The sequence below is a fragment of the Hirundo rustica genome, chromosome 1 (assembly GCF_015227805.2).
Source record: "Hirundo rustica isolate bHirRus1 chromosome 1, bHirRus1.pri.v3, whole genome shotgun sequence".
NCBI classification, from domain to species: domain Eukaryota; kingdom Metazoa; phylum Chordata; class Aves; order Passeriformes; family Hirundinidae; genus Hirundo; species Hirundo rustica.
Window position 1 is genome coordinate 136154339 of NC_053450.1, and position 20737 is coordinate 136175075.

Genomic DNA, 20737 nt, shown 5'->3' on the forward strand with positions numbered 1-20737 from the left:
ATCCCTGTCAGGCTTCAGAGGCTTCATGGCCCCTGAGGAATATGATTGCCTTCAGACATGACAGGTAGCAAAGCTGACACCTTGGTCCTGTCTTGGTGGTCTGTTTGAGACACCTCAAAGATTTGTAAAGACAGCGAAAAGAGTAGAATACCACTAGAAGCCCACGTGAGCAGCAATTTGTGACATTTCAGATGCCTTCAGCTGTAAGGCGAAAATTGTCCCTCATTAAATTCTTTTGATTGCAGTTTAAAGACTACCAGGGTTTTGCCTGACGTTCACTGAGGAACTGTTGTTTTGGGGTCATGTTAACACTCCTCTGTTTGTATCACTTAGATTAGTATTGCACACCAACAGGCTGTGAATGAACACTGTTTCCCATTGCAGAAATGAGTAAAACTTTCTGATTAGTCTGACGGGGCTGAGGTCTGAAAAATATTTCTGGATTGGCCTCTCTGACACAGAGGAACAAGGGAGTTTCAGGTGGACCAATGGAGAAACTCCTCATTTCACACACTGGAACACAGCAATGCCAGGTAAGCTCTGCATGGGCTCAACCCCTACAACAGGAGTGCAGCTGCAACTCACACGGGTTTGTGCTTTCATTCCCTGGTTAGAAATTAGAGTGGGCACCATGGTTTTTTGCCTGTAGTTGTAGGTGGTCAACACCATCACACCTGTGCCTGGCACCAGTGCAACCAGCACTGTCACAGCTGAGCTACAGATGTTGGTGTAAGTCAACCTCCTGCCAAGGTGTGCAGAGAGATTTTGAAGGCAATACCATGCAGGAGCTAACAAGGTCCCTGGTATCATAATTTTTTTACCATTTTTAATGCCAGTTAACAAAAACTCATCAGCTTTAGAGAAATTATTCTGGACAGTTTTTTGACCAACAGTGTGCATATGTGAGAAATGAGCAGTGAACATGCAGCTGGTTGGCATGTCAGCAATACAGCTTTCAGTAGCTCCATGTGAGCTCCTGCCTTCACACAGCTAGTTATGCCTTAAAACAAACTGTTGTACTTGACATCACTCTTCTTGAAACTGAGTTACCAGGATATTGAGAACTCCAAAGTACCTGTCAGGTCATCTATTATGTATGTAAATATAATCAAGAGCCATTTTCCCTGTGATATCCCTGAGGTGGCAAGATAAGAAAGATTTGTCTTCTGAGGCTGCAAATCTCTGGTTTTGGTAAAGCTGTTTCTGTGCAACTCATTGGCCCATATCTGGCCTCTGGCAGATGGTACTAAAAATAGTTTTATATCCAGGATATTTTTTTAATCCGCATAATCTGCATCTTTCTTTTCCTAATTTTCAATGAAGAAAAGCAAAAGTCTCTTATCTTAGACAGCAATTAAGGCTTTGGTTTTACTCATTTCTTTTCCACATCACAAAGGGAAAGAGCAAGGCTGTGTTGTCATGGGATCTGGAATTTCAGCTGGATTATGGGATGTTGTTAGCTGTGAGAAGACATCAAATTATCTCTGCAAACAGCAGGCAGCGGGAGTGCCACCTCCTGCTCCTCCAGAACAGGGCCCTGGGGCCACATGTGCTGAAGGCTGGGACAGAGCCGCTCGGGCAGACGCATGCCTCAAAGTAAGTGTGTGCCTACCTTCACTGGGAGCCTCAGCATGGGGCAGGCCAGGGGACAGTGCCCTGGTCACCATGATGCTGGGGCATTATTTGGGAGTTATCTTCTCTTTGGTATTCAAGGCAAGAAAATGTAGGGAAAGAAATCCATCAAATGTAACGAAAGTCAACAAAGGAAAATGATGAACACAGAGTGCTAGAAACATGCTCTCTTTTATCTAAATGCCAGGTGGGAACCTCATCTGATTTTTTTACTTCCAGAAGTTTAGAACTTCAGGAAAAATATTTATGGAATTTACATATTTATGGAATTTACACATTTATAGCATGGTTGTCTTTGGAAGCAAAAGTATTTTTCTCTTGAACTGATATAAAAAAAACTAAAATGAAACTCAGGTATGAGTTACACCACTGCTTGGCTATACTATATTTGGCAGTGTCTACATTTTACAGAAATGTCCACCTCATATTTAGTGGCACTAATTATAGAAAGTATTAGTATTACATCTCAAGACCTAGCAGTGTCATTTTCATAAGACAATATTTCTGCGAGAAAACATTCCAACATGACAACTCATGGATCTGGGTTTACTTGGTGACTCTTCAGCATTTTGAGCATTCTCTTGATTTAGCTAAAAATGCATTAAACAGCTTTCCTTTTTGTAAAGGAGAAAAGGAAAGAAAAGGCAATATAGATCAAGTAAATAAATATGCAGCATTGTTTTTCCATGTCTTTATATAAGTCTGCTCTCTCTTTCCTGAGACTCTCTGCTTATTGGGAGACCAAAGCTGATTTTAATTCTGTACTTACAAGGGTTTCTTCTTCTATGTCACATATAATTATCATTATTTGGTTCTGCCATTCACCAAACTGTTAATTACCATTTCCATAAAATGTCAAGCATTTAGTCCTGTTAAACATAGCCTTAGTCCAAGAATGCATGTTCTTCATGGCAGAAAGTGTATTTTGTATTTGTATTCTTGCACCTCAATACAAAAACCTCTTCCTCAGCTGGGGTCCACACTTGGCCAAACAGCTTTCTGCATCCATTCCATCTTTCCCAGTCCAACTCACTGACTTCCCCTTCTCCTTCCCTTTCTCAAAAAATGCCTGCTTTCTACTGCAAAATGCCATGGTTGAGTTTTTCCATCTTTTTTTGAACATTTCAGTGGACAAAGTTACAATTAAGTTGCAGATTTGTTTCTTCTCCTCTGCACATTTTGATACCTTTTGTTCTCCTCAGATGCCTCTTCTATTTATGCCTTATTTAAAAGTAGATAATACTAAGTAAAAAAATATTTACACTTCACATTTTTTATGTTTAATATTAGAGGTTTGGACTGGTGTCATGTTGTTTTACTCAAGAATAAAGGGCTGCTAAAATGATGGTGATTTTAATTACATATATTTATAAGCTTTACAAATTTACTAATTCATTTTTACTTTTTGTTCTCAACAGTTTTTTGTGAGAGAGGGAAATCAAAAGAAGTCTTGGTTTGAAGCTGAAGAATTCTGTAGAGAAATAGGTGGCAATCTGGTTACAATTAATACAAGAGAAGATCAAGTTTTATTATGGCAATTAGCTTCGTGAGTACTTACATAAGAATTCTTTTTTGTGTTCCTGCTATATTAAATAAAATTTACTTAAAACGTATTTGAGCTGAACAAGTGAGTGAAAAAAACCCAACCAAATTCAAATTACATTGATACTTTTCAGACTTTCTTCTGGAAATAGCATCCTGTAACATTGCTTAAAAACCAACCAAACAAACAAAAAACCCCCACAAAAACTTTCAATATATTTCAAATTATTGAAATATATTGAAATATTATTATTTCAACTTTCAAATATATTTCAATATTTCAAATAGGGTTAACATTTTTGTAATTTTCATCACAGGTCTTAGCAAGGCAGATTTCCAGATCTTATCAATTTCTTACATGTTTGTCCCTCTCCCTAAAGGGAGAAAATAAAATATTCATCTCTAATTGGCATTTTGTAACTGCAATTCTTCTTTAACTAACTCATTCAAAAAATCCTTTGAATTACTGTGTAATGTAAACAAAAATTCAAGGATTTAATGTGAAATTTTTCCGACTATAAACTGTAGAATCCTGAAAGGAAAGAGTAATTCATTTTAATTAACTTTTGTAGCACTGTAGATGCTATGTTTTGCACACGATGTATAAACTGTGACATTATTTCCCCCTCAAATTAGACCAATATTCTGATTGTATTCCATAATGTCAAGACATGTCAATGACATATAATATACAGCTCTTTAGCCAAAACAGCTTCACATAGTGAACTGAGGTTTACTTTCTGAAACAGGTTTAAATATTTCCTATTAAGAAGTTTTTGTGGTCTCACCCATCATAATTTTAAATATATTTTAGTATTGTGATCACCTCAATGTGGTTTTATTACTGTTAAGTCCCTTTGCTTTAGAGTATAAAATATTTGTGGATGGAAGGAAATGTTTGTGTTATGCAATGACTGAAATAGTCATTTTATTTGGTCCATAGGCACGACAATAAATAGCATGAAATATTAACTAAACTACTTAGGAAGTGCTAAGAAGCAAACGAAAACAGTTGAAAATCAATACTCACTATTTTCTTTAGTTAAATAAGCATCTATTTATACTTCACTTTTGCTAAAGCCTTTGTCTTTTGAAGTTATGTTACAACCAAGAGCTGTGCTGCATCCACAGGGACGGGAGCCTGAGTTGGCTCTGGGCCACATCATTTTAACTTATTTTTAAATATGAGAAGTCCTAGCCCAGCACAGAACACTATCAACTCTCTGACAGAGGGCAAGGAGGGAGCTTGGCTTTGGGCCACAGCTCCCAGTTCAGGTGAAACAGAAAGCAGGATGTTTCTGTGCTTTTCAGGATTTTATCCCAGCCTCTTTTTCTATGCTTATATATCTATATTGTATGAATTATTTTAGGGATAAAGGACTGAACACTCAGGGTTTCTGGATTGGTTTGTTTCTCTTAAATCCTGATGAAGGATTTTCCTGGATTGATGGTTCCCCTGTGAGTATTTATTTGCTGGATATTAATTGACTTTCTGTCTTTTAGAAAATATATATTTTAGAATATATACTGAATAGCTGCAGTGCACTGTCTTAACACCGTATTTCATCCCTGGTACCATGTTATATCCCACCTTAGACAGTCTTTGCCCTTAGACCTTCACAGCCTCCCAAAATAGGCACTGTTGTATGGCAGTTACAAGGAAGTCCAGTTGCCAGCTTTCATGAAACAACATAAATGTGACTCCCTCTGCCCATCAGTTCTTTTATCAAACACAAGGTTTTCTGTAGCATGTAATCTCTGCACCTTCTTCAGGGAGTGGTGGGGAAAGTAACCTGACCAGGATGACCTTCACAGCAGCCCTCTCAGGTCTGAACTCCTATTGATCCCATAAGAAAGGTACTTGAGATGATGAGATACTGAAATTGTGTCACCATGGCAATCCCAATTACTGCTATTCAGCTCGAATCACACAGTAATTGATATGTATTTCCAACACAGGTAATTTATGAGAACTGGGAGGAAAATGAACCCAACAACTATCAAGAACTTGAACACTGTGTTATGTTTAATAGATCACCCCAAATGCGTTGGAATGACTTGCGCTGTGAACATTTACTTAATTGGATTTGTGAAACAAAAAAAGGTATTATTACTTCCCATTTAATTGGAGCAATAAACCCAAGCTCAAAAAGCAGGTTTTATGGATTTAAACAAATTGAAAGGAGGAAAGACACTAGGAATTGCTTATTTTAAAACCAGTTGCAGTGAAGGCAGCACATAAAGCTTGCAGAATGAATTCAAATATTTCTCTTTTTCTTGGATGCAGGAAGTTGGAGTGTCCCTATTACTTCATCTCTAGCTTTATCTCTTTCTGCGAGGGTTGAATAAATACATAAAGCAAAGGCACTTATCCTCTGTCCTTTTATCTATTCTCTCCATTTCTATCTGCTTCAGGCTTACCCAGGATAACTGTAGATTCAGGACACTAGAGTTCTCTCTACAAAAGTGAAAAAAGTTTTGCTTCCCACTGTGAAACAACTAATGAGAACCAAGAGAGGGATCAGTTGCTATAGGAACCAGCAACTCTGAAAACCCAATCTGATCAAAAGTGGAGGCTGGCATAACCTTGATGGACTCCTGCATCCACCAGCTTCACCTGGAAAGCAGGACCCCAGTGCCAAACCTCCCACACCTGGTGCCAGACTCACAAAATGGACCTGACAGATGTTGGGGTGCCCACCAGCAGGAGATGGACACGGGGTCTGCATTGGCTGAGGAGCTCAAGTGACAGCTGATAATGAAAGAACTTGTTTTGCTTGCTCAGTCCTACTTCTACATCCTTGCTCCCTGGTCATAAGCTCAGTATTTGTATGCATGTCCATGGAGAAGGAGATTTTTAAAACCTTCTTGAAATGAAAAGAAAGTTGGATGCCCACAGGGAACTAGTAGGGAGCACAACAGGAAGGGGAAGGGATAAGCAGTTATATAAAAACACTGAGTGTATCTAATATTTGATGACTCTGCCAGCAAAACCCTTGAAGGGTGAATAAGGCACCATGGTAACATTGAAAAATTGCTTAACCAAAAAGGAAGAATCACTGTTCCCTTTTGGTAAATTAGTCACATGAATGCACCATCCAAGACCCGATTTCCGCATACCAGCTCAAAGCAGCACATCCTGTGCAGCCCTTTCTGGCACACTGAGCATTCTGCTTTGTAAGGATCTGCCTCTCTGCTCTTGGGGAGATTACTCAGGAGGACCTCAGAAACCATGACTCTTATCAATTCATCTTGATCCTAGATGACCTTTCAAAAGCAAGTAAAATCAAGAAATTGGTCTTGTAATTGTGAATCTAGATAATGTGATGATTAACATGAGAGAAGATGTGCTCAGATGTGAATTTCTCATGTTCAACTAAGACACATAATTACAAAAGATATTCCAGCTTTCTGAAAACAATGACTGTTACAGTTATGTTAGGATTAAGCAATAAAATCAAAATGACCAGAAGTATATAAATTAAGACATTGAAATAATTTTAGATCCACTGTTCACTAAATATTTAAGAAAAAAAGTGTTTAAATGATCCCAAAATAATTTTGACTTTTTTTGTTGTTGTTGTTTAGTTCTCATCAAACTATTTCTGTAATTTATGTTATACTGTGTTTCTCTCCATCAAACCACAGTAGAAATGGAAGAAGCTAAGAGAATTAGTAGACCAAAGTACAAAATAACAGATGTTCATATGAAAACACAGCTTCCTTTGAGAGGCTATATCTGGCTCTGGGAATGGCAACAGCTAATTTTCTTCCTTCTGGTTCAACCTGTAATCAGAAACTTGAGTTTGATATCTATTAGCTCTCCAGGACTCTAAAAAACAGACAGTCCTAGTAAAAGCCAAGTACAAGAAAGGAAGAATTCATTGACACACTAGAAGTTACACCTGACATTAGCAATAACCCAGCATTAAATTTTCAGTACTTGTTGATAGTCTACTACTATGTAGGTAAGCTTTAGAATTTACTGTTTGTTTATGTTTGGATGTATGGATTATGTTGTTTGGCTCTAGTACCAAGAATATTACCAAAAAAAAAAAAAAAAAAAAAAAAAAAAAAAAAAAAAAAAAAAAAAAAAAAAAAAAAAAAAAAAAAAAAGAGGTTAAGTGAGTATCAAGTGAAAATGCTAAAATAAATTTTCAAAGTAAAGTTTGTTTAATCTACCACAAATTTACTGTGAATCCTGGATTTTTCAACACAGTGCTTTCATATATATATTACTGTAAAGTACATATTTTTCATGAGCTAAATGTTTCTAAATTATTACACTTAATTTAATATGGCATTATGTGCTCTAAGTTCTTGAACCTGCATTAGCTAATTCATAGTTTGCTAGGTGGATTTGTTTTTTTCCCCCCTCTATTTTACAAAGCATGTGATACTACATAAAGCAAATCCTTCTGATCTTTTTTCTGGGGGGGGATGTTGCTTATGACAATCTTCTATTTTACAGGTACATTGATAAAGCCCGAAGCAAACTACAAACTTGGTAGGTTTTTTCCTCTTTCACAAGATTACTGTATAGTTTTCAGACTTTGCACAGACAAGATAGGAAAGTATAATATATGAGTCTTTATCTTTCAGACTATCAACTCACCAATGATGGATGGATTATATATGAAAATAAGCAGTACTATTTCAGCAAAGAACGTGTCCATATGGAAGAAGCACGGAGAATTTGTCAGAAAAACTTCGCAGATCTTGTTGTCATTGAGAAAGAAAGCAAAAGACGATTTCTGTGGCAATACGTAAGCAGAAAGCCCATTAATTATAGTTGAATTTTGAAGCAGAATGGATAAAAAAAAATACAGGAGACATACTAAATATTTAGCAAGGGTGGAATCCTGAACTTGTCCCACATTACTTATTTATAGAGCAATAGATTTATTCAGGACCTGTAAAAAATTACTATTGTTTTTAATAGGTAGAGGAAAATGGCATGCAAATATTAAAGGTGAAGCAAAGGATAGTTCAGGCCCAGGTTGCTTATTTTTTCTAATATGTGTAGCGTTCAGCACAGTGATAATTGTTTTCCTGTCCAACGGGTTCCTCACTCCAGGATATGTGGATCCACTTCCACATATCTCTGCTGCCTGCTTGAAACCTGAGTCTGAACCTACAATATTCTTATGTGAGGCTCAAATTCCAAATAAAAACAAAACAAACAAACAAACAACAACAAAAAAAATCACAGGCATGGTTATTAATCGTATTTCAGATTTTTGCTTGACATTGAAGAACAGTTTAGCGCTTAACTATTAATTACTTTTATTTTAGATTTACACAAAACACAGAGGAAGCTCATACTTCATTGGCTTAGTTGTCAGCTTTGATCAGAGATTCAGGTGAGTAAAGGAAAACTGGTAATGGACAACAAATTATGGTAATTTCATCTCACCCAGGGAGCATTTCTGTGTGCCTTAATTTTACAAGTGAAAACTGTTGTGCAACTGACTTCTGGATAGTTTTCAGGAGATGTCTCAGATCCAAAGTGTTACATTCTACTAAATTTAAGCAGAGAAATGTATTTTCCTTCCAAATTTGGGAGAGCAAACCCAATAAAAATTCATGGCTAAGATGCAGCTCATTTAATGCCTTACAATGCAACTGCAACCCTGCATAAGAAGTGACGAGAAGCAGCTAATTTTAAGATGTTATTTACCTGATCTACTTTTGACGTCAACCTAAGGGTGAGATTTACCCTGACCATATCTCTAAGGGCTACAGAGAAAGCCCAAGAGGTTTTGATAAAAAATATATATGTAAGGGTTAAATCAAATTAACCCCAAGTGGTTTAAGTTATGTGAGCTGGAAGCAAGAAGCATAAGCAGCATCTACTCCAACAACTTTCCAAACTATCCCTTTTATCTCATTAAATAAATTCTCTCTATCCAACAACTATCCCTTTTATCTTATTAAATAAATTCTCTCTCTTTAAACACCAATTTACTAAGAACTACGATAGTTAGCTGTGCAGTGAATTTTCAGCTTGGCAAATTTGTAACTAAATATATAAAAAAAGGTGATTTGAACAATTTCTGGGATGTGAAGGATGTCCATCCACCTCCACCCACCTCCTCAAATGTAGTAGTAGTAAACAGATGAGAAGCAGCAGCAGTGCTGTGGCTGTGCCCTCTCCATGATATGAAGAGCCTTTGCCCTCTGGTCACTGCAATCCCTCTGTCCAAACAGACCTGGTGACTGATTGCTGAGATGTCTGCCTGGCAGCCACTGTCCCCTTGTTTCTTCCAGATGGCTGGATGACACCCCAGTGAATTATGTTGCTTGGGCTCCAAATGAACCTAATTTTGCAAATAATGATGAAAACTGTGTGATAATGTCAGAAGATTTTGGTGAGTAAAATAGCAACAAGAAATATTTGTGTAAAATTTAGCATCAAAATCCAAAATGTTTGGTACATACTTAAATTTGAGGCTACCCCACAAAGAGGCAGCTCAACAATATTGACATTTTTTCATAACACACTCAAGTTTGAAACTGTCATCGCTTTTAGGAAAGAAACATATAGCAGAGGAAGGAGAAGTGTATTTGGGTAAATGTGTTTCATTTATGCTTTATGCATGCCATCTGAGCTTGACTGCTCTAGTGATTGTACAAGAATTTTTCTGTATTCTGTGATCTTTACAACGATTATCTGTATTCCATTTCTTTACAGGCTTTTGGAAAGACATAAATTGTGCTGTGAAAAATGCCTTTATCTGTGAAAGGCACAATTCAACTTACTCAGGATTTGCTCCTACTGTACTTCCACCTCTGGGAGGGTGTCCTGAAAGTTGGCTTTTGTTTAACAATAAGGTACAGTAAGAAATTTCAGCCATATATAGCAGATCTGTTCTAGGTGAAGAAAACAACTACCCCTTTTATCTTATTAAATAAATTCACTCTCTTTAAACACCAGTTTACTAAGAACTATGCTCGTTAGCAGTGCAGCAAATTTTCAGGTTGGCAAATTTGTAACTAAATATAAAAAAGGGTGATTTGAACAATTGAAATTATACTTTTTGTAAATGTCTGTGTGCCTTTAGCCATAGTTACTTTTCTAGTTTCTAGATACTTCTGCTTATTTTTGGCATATTGCATGGAAATCCTGAAGCATTATCCTTATCTGTAAATCTAACCCCGTTTTGCTGAGCAACAAAGATAAAAAAATGAAAGGTCACACTTTTCATAAGTAATTGGCCATCACAGCAACTCATCTTAAGCTGAGTAACACAAACAGCAATGTCAAATCAAATATAAAAGACAAGCAAGCATTGTTTTCTGCTAAGTTAAGCAAGAAACCCTGGACATATGAACTTTTAAAAAACCCCAACAAACAAACAACTAAGGAAAACCACAAATCAATTTCACAATGCAACAAATAGGAAAAGTTTTTATGCATTCAAAGGCCATGGAGAGGGAGGAGCCATGTCTTCTGTCCCTCAGAGGATACACAAAAAACATTTTACACTGGTATTCAGGGAAAACACCATTCAGAAAGGCATTTCCTCCTGACACTGTTCCGCTCATGCAAGTTTTCACAGGAGTTGAGGTTTTTTCACTCCATCTGTGGTATATAACTGAAAAAACTTGACCTGAGAGATTATTACCTGCTCCAAGTTATGTTCACAATCAGGAAATAGTTCCAGAGCCTCAAAAATTCTACTTTTCAGTAATTTAATTCCTCAAAAGCTTTTGGCAGTTGTCTGCTCTTTCCCAGTAGTGTCCCCACACAATTGTAAGTACTGTGCACATATCACTGAGATTGGCTGGGCCTCCTTCTTGCTGGCTGACAATATTTTTGTTTCAGCAGACCCCCCATCTGCAGCTCTTTGCGTGCAAGGACTAGCACAGAACTAATCCAAATCAACAGTTTTAATATTCTTTGACACCAGAAACTCTTTCTAATCCTTTACTCTCTCCACAGTGTTATAAAATATTTGGATCCCGAGAAGAAGACAAACTAACTTGGCACTCAGCAAGAAGTGTTTGTAGAGAATTAGGGGGAAATTTGGCCTCTATACACAATAATCAAGTGCAAGGTATGACATCTGAACCTTATAACACTTTGTATGAAGCCACATATTTCACCATCTAAGGATGAGGCTGAACCTGCCTCCAGACTAAATAGCATAACCTATGAAGGAAGACCTGGAGGTGTTTGATCCAGAGGGAAGACTGGAGTGAGATATTATGACACTTCCCAAGTTTTGGCAAAAGTCTTATGTGGAAGGAATAGAATAATCTGTTCCCCATGGTCTTGGAAGGTGGGATAAGTTTATAGTCATGAAATCCGCTCAGATATTCAAGTTAGACATTAAACAGACATCCATCAGAAATTAAATATCTGCACTCGATGCTACCTTGGGAAACACAATCCTTTCAAAATCACTCCTGGCCCCGAATTCTATAATATTTCCAAGAAGTCAAAATATATTTTTGACTTCCTTTTTTTCCCTGAAATCAAACTGCTTCAGATCAATTGCCCATTGTAATTTTTTCTTTTATCATTAGCTCATAGTCTAACAATATTGAGGTTGGTATTTCCAATATATTTATAAGATGATGGGTTGTTTTAGTTGTAATTTGATTTGCATGGAATTTGAAGAAAGGAAACTCCTCAGGTACTTTTTTTTTTTTTTTTTTCCATCTATTTTCTATCAGCTTTTCTCACCTTCCACCTAAAGGATGTTGCCAGCGAGTCATGGATTGGGCTGAATGATATTAACAGTGAGGGTACATATCTTTGGACAGACGGAAGTGTTTTTGACTACTCAAGGTGGGCCCGAGGATTCCCATTCAGAGATAAATACACAGTGGTTGACCGGAAGTATATTACAATACAGGTAAATAGAAAAAAAAAATCAGGAAATGCATAACATAAATGACATGCTCAATGTTTGAGTAACCAGCCTGACTTCTGCCTCAACTAAGATCTGATCTTTAATAGCTTAAAGCAGAAGGGAACTGAAATTTCAAAGATCAAATTTTTAAAGCTCTACTCGGAAATGAATAAGCCTGTCTAAAATCTACACTTACTCTCATTCCTCTGTCAAAGTCTAGAAATGCAGAAAAGGAATCTTTACTGCTAGAATTAATTACACTTTTTATAATTATATTTTACTGAAAATATTCAGTGTTAGTAGTTGTGATTTTTACTCTGGTTTATTGTTTTTCCTTGTATGATGTGAATCCAAATGAAACTTCAACAAATTCAGTACAGATTATCATTAACTCCAAAGTAAAAATAACTTCGACAAATTCCAAGCAATTTTAATAAATTGACAAATATTCTTGTAGCAATCTGCCAATGGATGTATATTTGCTTAAGATATATAATAGAATGTGTTTTATTTCCAACAAGCAACACATGAAAAGAGCCAGGAAATTAGAAAAGAAAGATATTACCTTTTTCTCCTCACACCTATTTCTATTATTTTGATGGAAATTTTGCACTTTATCAACAACAATTCTATTTTTTATCTTTTCTCTAGACTGATTGTATTATAATGACAAAAAGATCCGTAGATGAGGCAGGATTATGGGAAAATACTGATTGTGAGCTTAAAAAAAGCTATATTTGCCAGATGGACAGCGGTAAGTTTTTTCACTTTTTTATTTATTTCTTTTATTGCACGTTATTTACTGAACAATCCAACCACTGCTACTCCAAGAAGCTGTAGACATCCACACCTAAATCAGGGGCCTGGCACGTAGACACTGAAGACAGGATTCACCTTCTTAATCATTAAAAAAAATGCCCAAACCAGGTTCCTAGAAGGTCTATGCTTTCAAAATGCCTATTTTCTCTATTAACAGAAAAGTGTGGTCATCTGTGCTTTACCCAGCTACCACAGATATAGCTGACATATGAAAGCAGTTATTTTGTAAATACCTTACAAAAAGACAAAACCCTCATTGATGTCCAGCTGGGGGTTAACTGAGGCCAATTAAACTGATTAGTCTGCTCATCAGTCTCTAGCAAGGCCTTCATATCACAAGAACAGCAACAGTCCGAAGGGCAAAAGTTGCAGTTTCCTCATGAAGCCTTAGGGTGGGAGACACATCCGGAGCACAGCTACACTGCAGAGTCCGCAGGAACAAAACCGGGGAACTGCTGAGCAGCAAGTTAAAATAGAGGAAGAAGCCACAGCTGGGTCAGATGATTCACAGCTCTGTCCCATGCAAGTGCAGAGAGCTGCGTGAGGATGGCACTAGCAAAAATGATTGGCAGGGTGTCCTCAACAATGACTGAACCCAAAGTTTATGTCTTTTCCTCTGTCCACCTCACTAGCTCTAGGCCCTTGCCTTCTACTTCTGCATATGTAATTATAGGTACAAACACTGTTTCCTTTTTCACTTCATCCTACAAGGGAAAGATGTAGCAGCACAGTCATAAGACTTACTTGCTTAGAAAGAAATTATTTGGGGACTGAAGCGGTGTGGAGATCCTGTCCTGTGCTCATGCCCAGGAAAAACTTCACCTGCACTGAGGTGGGGGGACATGGAGAGCTCTGAGGGGAGCATCATGGTGGATCCAGTATTCACGTAATTTCATCTGGTCAGTCTGTGTCTACAGATACACACAGCTCACGCTCTGCCTCTCTCTAATTCCTGAATGTGTTTTTACACCATCATTTAACATAATTCCAAACTGCCATTAAAATAAAACTCTTTATTTTGTTTTATGTAAGAAATGCTGTTACTCAATGCTTGTGCTGCCATGCTATATTCATCTGTTACTCAAAAGCAATACTGCTACCCAGCAGGTAGTAATTTTTTGCTGTTTTTCTCCTATTCCTTTCAAATTTGTACCTCCTTCCTACAGAGCCTGAACTGTTTCACCCCACAAGTGCTCCAGATTCCGATTTTGTCCATTATGGTAACAGCAGCTATTTAATCATTCCTTCTAAAATGAATTGGGAAGAAGCAAGAAAAGCATGCAAGGAGAAATCTTCAGAGCTTGCCAGCATTTTTGATTATTACAGTAATATATTCTTGCAGCTGCAGGCAGTGCAGTACGGAGAGTCCTTATGGATTGGGCTCAAAAGCAATGTGGTAAGATTACTAAATTCATATTTGGTAAAGTTAAAAGCTGTTACTATTAGCAGAAGATTTGTAGCATGAAATCTAGGACTGGTGGACAGTCTCACAACTTTTGACTTCATCGATCTTAAATAATGAAACTCCATTTTAGGCAATGGAGAAGGAATGATAACCTTTGGCAGTGCTGGACTCTGTTTACTAGTTCTGTGTGAATCTTGGACACTCAGGTAAAAATACCTGGTAAACTTTCAGATGGCCATTTTAGGACAGGTGGCCCCTACTCAAAGAGTCCAAGATGGTCACTAGGGCAATGCCTGATGATCACTTGCAGCTGTAGCTTTTTCATTACGTTTTGGTCCAGAAGGGTTCATAGGCCAAACCACCTACCTTTCAAAACACACTCTTTGTTATACCTGTTAGTTTAAAGTCAGTAAAAACTATACTGTACCAGAAGTAGTGAATAATGTGATCCAGGTTCACCACTTTGTAAGGGAACATTTGAGTGATAATCAGTCTTATTAGCTCTGTGACTGAGTGACTAATTGAGCTTAAGCTTCCCTGCTAAATATGCAGTTGCTAAATGCACTTAACTATCATGTTTCTATTGCATTGCTCTTTGATCTGATTAAACCACCCTGAAAATAAAAATGAGCTTTTCCATCATTAATAATCACCTTAACTATTCATTGTTTCTACTAGTTGTGATTCCACACTGATACATAACATAGCAAAACATGTCTGAAATTGAGTATCCCTAGTGATACTTGTAATAAATATTGTGTAAAAAGAGCATTTCCAGTTACATGATGCAGCAACAGAAAAAGCCCCTCAGAAGGCTACAATATCTGAAAAAATGAACTTGTTGCTGAACAATACATATTTCCACTATTCCAACAGTGTTGTCCCCACCACCAGAAAAAAATGCTTACGTAAGTGATGGGTAGTTACCAACCTTAAAATAAATCCTTCCACTTGCACAAGTCACAGAGCGTCTCTATTCAAACTGAAATAACAGTGTTTACATCCACTTGTTACCGAGGTGGTTGTTTTTAGTCACAGCAATATGATTTAGAAAACAGCAAAAATTCCATTCTGATCAAGCTTGAATGACCTGAAATTCCCCTGGTACTTATGAACAAGCCATCCTTGATCTTGCAGTCAAGCTTTGTGGTCCCTCCTGTTCCCCAGGCAGTGAGTGACCTTTCCTGGATGATGCCAAGCTCAGTATGACCTTGTGTACCTGGCATCGCTCTTGACAGAGCTAGATCTCACTGGAGTGAGATCCCATCTTACCTACCTTTTCTTAATGGCAGCAATAAATTGTCTGTGTCTTTTTGCTTTTCCTTTTAATTCTTCTGATTCATCCTGGAAAAGAAAAAGGGGGAGGAGGAAAGACTAAACAAAGACTCAAGAATTCCTGCTCAATGTATTTCTCTTCTGTTTCTTAAAAAGTAATTAATTTTCTCAGGCTCCTCCTAGTGATAGCTGCAGATTCTCCTCAAAACTGCTGGAGCTTAGAGTCCTTGTTTTATATCCAACTCTGAGACTCATTTTCACCTGAGCTTTCCACAGGTTTCATGTTCTTATGGTCTTGCTGCTCTTAATGGAGATTTGACTCTTCTTGGATGGTGAGTCCACCTTACAACCTTGTCCAACAAGGGACTGAGTTCCCAGGGAGCATTATTTAGCCTTCAAAACACTTTCATGGGCTGTTCCAGCATGGGAGCTATACTGCTGTGTCTGGTTTTTATGTTGCTGAGTCCTGATTCAACCAGTATTTAACAGTTCTGGCACAGATACACAAACTGAGCTGCCTGTACCACTTTGAAAATGTGCTTCTGTATAACTGCATTTAGCTGAAACAGCAGATGAGAGTTTAGAACAGTTATGTCAAATGTCTGTTTCAATTTTAGAATTATGGATATTATAGATGGACCAATAAAAGGAAAGTAAGTTTTTCTCATTGGGACTACAGAGAACCAAAACTGAAAATAGCCTGTGTCTATCTAGCACTCTCTGGGGCCTGGAAAACAGCACTTTGTAATGAGAAACATCTTCCTGTCTGCAAAAAATCTGAGGGTAAGCAATGATAATGACTTTTGGTTTTATGGCAGAAACCTTGCTTTATCTGCTTTGACTGAATTGCAAATTTCTAAGCATATATAAAAGAATAATAAGGCTGATTATGTAATATCAATACCTTTATTTTGCATGAAAATGTTTTATTTTGATGGAGTTGGCATTCAGCCTAGATCTTGCCATTTTACTAGACTGGAGTGATAGCTGCCATGGGAGCAAGCAGACAGATTATAGAGATTGTGGGAACACTTCACATTGAGTCTAGAATGTAAAATGTTTTGCTGACAGAGGCTTTATGGGAAGGTCTGTAATCAATGAAGTCCACTGGGTATAAATTTTGTTTCTTCAACATATACACATCATTCCTACACTCGTTGTTACTTCATCGCTATTAGATTCCAAAAACTGGATACAGGAGAATGAGTTGTATCTGTTAAAAAAGGGTCTGTTATCATCCCCCAAAAAAGTTTATACTTCATAGGGTTTCCATGGGTAGCCCTGAAGAATACTACACAGTAAAACTAAAGGCAAACTTCAGGATGGGACTGGGCTTTTTCATTTTCTTATTTGTGTTACAGTAACATCTATTGGCTCTAGTCACACACACTTAATGGAAATTCAGAGTTTATTTGGGGGTTTGTTTTTGTCTTGTTTTTGTTTTATATTGGGTTGGGGATTTTGTGGGTTTTTTATTACTATTATTTTTATTGGTTGGGTTTTTTTAATTTCTTTTTTAGGCCATGCTCAACTTCACAGCTGTTAATTTTCAACTTTTGTTTTAGAAACACAAGTGCTAGGTGAAAATGTTGCTGTTTCTATCCATACTGTCATTGCTTGTAGAAAAATAAGGGGTTACTACATAAATAATGAATTATTCCATGCTTTGTCAGATATAAAGATGTTCAGAAATTTTATGCAAGAATTGTTATCTTGAGGAAAATATTAAATGGGAAATTTCTATTATATGATATTTTGTTCAAAATAAAACTTATTTGAACTTCTTAAGAGTTTGGGAGTTTTCTGGGAGTGTTTTTTTCTACATTTTATTATTTCTTTTCATACATAAATATGTTGATTATAGCAAAATAAACTAAAACCAAAATCCTTGAACACTCAAATATCCTTGAGGCAGTCCAAGCTTGATTTAGTTAGTAACACAGAAGAGCACAGGTTCACACTGAATCATCCTCCCACAGCTGACCAGTTCTGATCCTCATTGTCACTCTTAACTTAGACACTGATAATTCCAGCACTGTGTGCCAAAGAATACTTTAAATACTTTTAAGAAAAGGTGGTTTAATATTTGATTTCATATAAAAAGAATTTTAATCCTTACAGAATGAAAGCATTTATAATATCTCATTTCTTCTAGATGTAGTTCCTTCCGATCCCCCCCAGGATATTGGAAAATGTCCTGAATCTGATCACATATCTTGGATTCCTTTCAGAAGCCACTGCTATAACTTCAATGCCAATGAAATGACCTGGGCTCAATCTGTGACTCAGTGCATTCAATCAGGTAATTATTATTTTCACCCAAATATAGAACTTCAATCTTGACATTAAAAGGAAGTCTTGAAAAAAAATCTTGAAAAGTAATAATGCAAAATCTGCAAATATTAAAAATAAAGAATGTCTCATTTATTTTTTATTGTTTTGTGCTTTTCAGCACAACTCCCTGTTGAGTTTAAGGTGATTTCCTTGTTTTATTTTTCCAGCTGTGCTTGTCTCTTATTATATTTCTTCATTCACAAAATTTCTCCTTTTAGTAAGATCTTAAATTTTATGTGATTTGCAAAAACCCATTTGTTTCTGGCCTTATCTGTTCTTTTTCCATATTTTTCCCTACACAATAGGCAAAGTATCATAATAACCATCACGCATTTTTAACACGGGCTGTGTGATCCAAAAGGAGTTGATCCAAATTGGGGTTGCATGTGCTGCCTTGCTCTATCAGCAAGGCTCCCTGACAGACTGCAGAGCCTGGGGAGGGAAAATGCTTCCCTCCTTCTCCTTGGAGACATCTGTTCCTGGCCAAGACCAGGAGCAGTACCTTGGCACTCTTTCACCTTTGCTGCTGAGTCATCAGCTATCTCATCCATGTCTCAGGAGGCCAGGAAAGAGAAAATAAATAGATCTTTTGCTGCATGCCTTTTTAGATCCTCTTAGCCCTCTTACTCTGCCACCACTGCCACAAAAACTAATATATCAGTTTGAACTGCAGATTTGTTGTGCAGTATTTCATACTACATGTTATTCTGTCAAACCATGAAGAACAAATAAAAAATCACTCATAATTCCTGTGAACAACGTCATCCAATCACTTGAAAACATAGTGCACTTTGCCTGGTGTTTAAAAGTCGTCACCTTCACTGTGTTTTTGTGTCTTTCACTTCAGATGACATCTCTCAATGTCTGTACTGTTCCTCTTCAGCTGGACACTACCTTGTGGTCTCTATTTAAATTCATTACTCCTTATCAGCAGGAGAGGTTATTTACACAATCACAGAATCACAGAATTTTTAGGTTGGAAGAGACCTTCAAGATCATCGAGTCCAACCCATCTCTAATACCTCAACTAGACCATGACACCAAGTGCCACATCCAGTCTTTTTTAAACACTTCTAGGGATGGTGACTCCACCACCTCCCCAGGCAAGCCATTCCAGTACTTTATCACTCTTTCAGTGAAAAACTTTTTCCTATATCTCCCTTGTCGCAGCTTGAGACTGTGTCCTCTTGTTCTGTCTGTTGTTGCCTGAAGAAAGAGACCAACCCCCAGCTGACCACAGCTGACCCTAACCTGTCTCAAAGCTGTAACTATGTTGGGGATATCTCCAATCACCTTCCATTTGTTATTTTACAGGTGGTGTGTTGACTTCTGTAGAAGATCTGGATGAATCAAACTTTTTAATAGAACATGCAGATTTATATGCAAGTAAGACAAGCAGCTTTTGGATAGGAATATACAGAAATGTAAATGGTAACTATTTTAAGTTTTATAAATAATCACAAACAGGCTTTATTAAATGGAAAAAAATATTATTAAACTAAATAGCTTTTAAGCAACCAATTGAAGTACAGTAGGAGTTCAGACCTGAGTCCTCTCTGAGGTTGTCTCCTATTCCTGGTCACTGAGAAAGCTTTTACTGTTGGGGAAAAAGTCCTGACTGGCTCTCATCTTCTCCTGGCTGGGGAAGACTCATGTGAGAACTGTGAGAGTCCAGCCAGAGCCCAGCATCAAGCTCCTCGGTGACTCTGTATTGGGAAAATGAGGCTGGTTGCTAAAGAAAACATGCATCTGGAAGAAAACACTGTTATCAGACTACAAGCAGACTACAAGACTCAATGAAGATCAAGACTACTTCTTGATCTTCATTGGGTGCTACTGAATTAATTTAGAATTTTTTCCTAAAAAGTCTGAATTTAGCTTTTTTCAGTTTGAAACTTTAATATCCTATGCAAACATATGGAAAAATAGAAATTAAAGGAAAGTTATGCCAAATAAATCTGCAAATCATAATTTGGGAAAGCAATTATATTGTTTTTGAGACAAGAATCAAATGAGATAAAATGCATCAAAAAAACCCCAACCACAGATGGAATTCTGAAGAAAGAAATTTATTAGGCTGAATAAAGTAATGTGTCAATATTCACTAAGGTGAAGACCTTTTCTGTGGATCTACTGGTATTGATTATAACATTTGCCACATCAGGGCAGCTGCTTTGGCAAGACAACAGTGCCTTAGACTTTGTCAACTGGGGTGACGGGCAGCCCTCGGTGGACGAGCTGGCTTTCTGCGTGGAGCTGTCTGCAGCCACTGGCTACTGGAGTGTCCGCCCTTGCTCTTCCCAAGCAGGCTTTATTTGTAAGAAACCAAAGAGTAAGTGACTACTCTAATATTCACTCCTTCAATTTATGGTTTCATTTCTGTAGTAATAGCATAATATGAGCATTACAAATGAGTGAACAAAATGTTTCAATGTTCAGACAAAAATAATAAGAACTTTTTGTTTGCCCTATTTATGATTTCTTGCTTCATAACCTCAGATTTTCTTACATTCTGTGAGGAATATCCAATTAATAACTAAAAATCATAAATATTTGCTGAAAAAAAATCAAACTTTATTTTTTTTCTTTCTCCTCCAACATAAACACTTTTTTTTCCCTACTCTTTTCCTATTTTCTTTCTATGGAACAAGAGTGGCATCAATAATTTGCTATTCTTCCTCTTGCTGTACTATGATACATGTTGTTCCAGTAAGAGATGGATGAAGCAATTCTATTTAAATAGGAGCGGAAGTGCAATCCAGAGAGCATATAGAGACTGAAGAGCAGAAGTATTTTGGTTAGCTTCCCCGCCACCTCCCCCCCCCCCCCCCCCCCCCCCGCCAATATTGTGTTTCTGTATAACTGTGCA

At 37.2% G+C, this 20737-nt stretch overlaps 1 protein-coding gene across 1 annotated transcript in view; it reads left to right on the forward strand.

Annotated features, from left to right (window-relative positions):
- The window catches only part of LOC120750541 (macrophage mannose receptor 1-like), a 34786-nt gene that overhangs the window by 10625 nt on the left and 3424 nt on the right, over positions 1-20737 (forward strand). The window contains 18 exon segments of the mRNA XM_040059370.1: positions 385-533; positions 1397-1596; positions 3051-3178; positions 4545-4632; positions 5134-5278; positions 7646-7681; positions 7777-7940; positions 8470-8537; positions 9445-9545; positions 9869-10008; positions 11120-11234; positions 11857-12038; positions 12687-12789; positions 14021-14250; positions 16152-16317; positions 17690-17836; positions 19183-19299; positions 20033-20200. Coding sequence (XP_039915304.1) covers positions 385-533; positions 1397-1596; positions 3051-3178; positions 4545-4632; positions 5134-5278; positions 7646-7681; positions 7777-7940; positions 8470-8537; positions 9445-9545; positions 9869-10008; positions 11120-11234; positions 11857-12038; positions 12687-12789; positions 14021-14250; positions 16152-16317; positions 17690-17836; positions 19183-19299; positions 20033-20200 — 2447 coding nt within the window.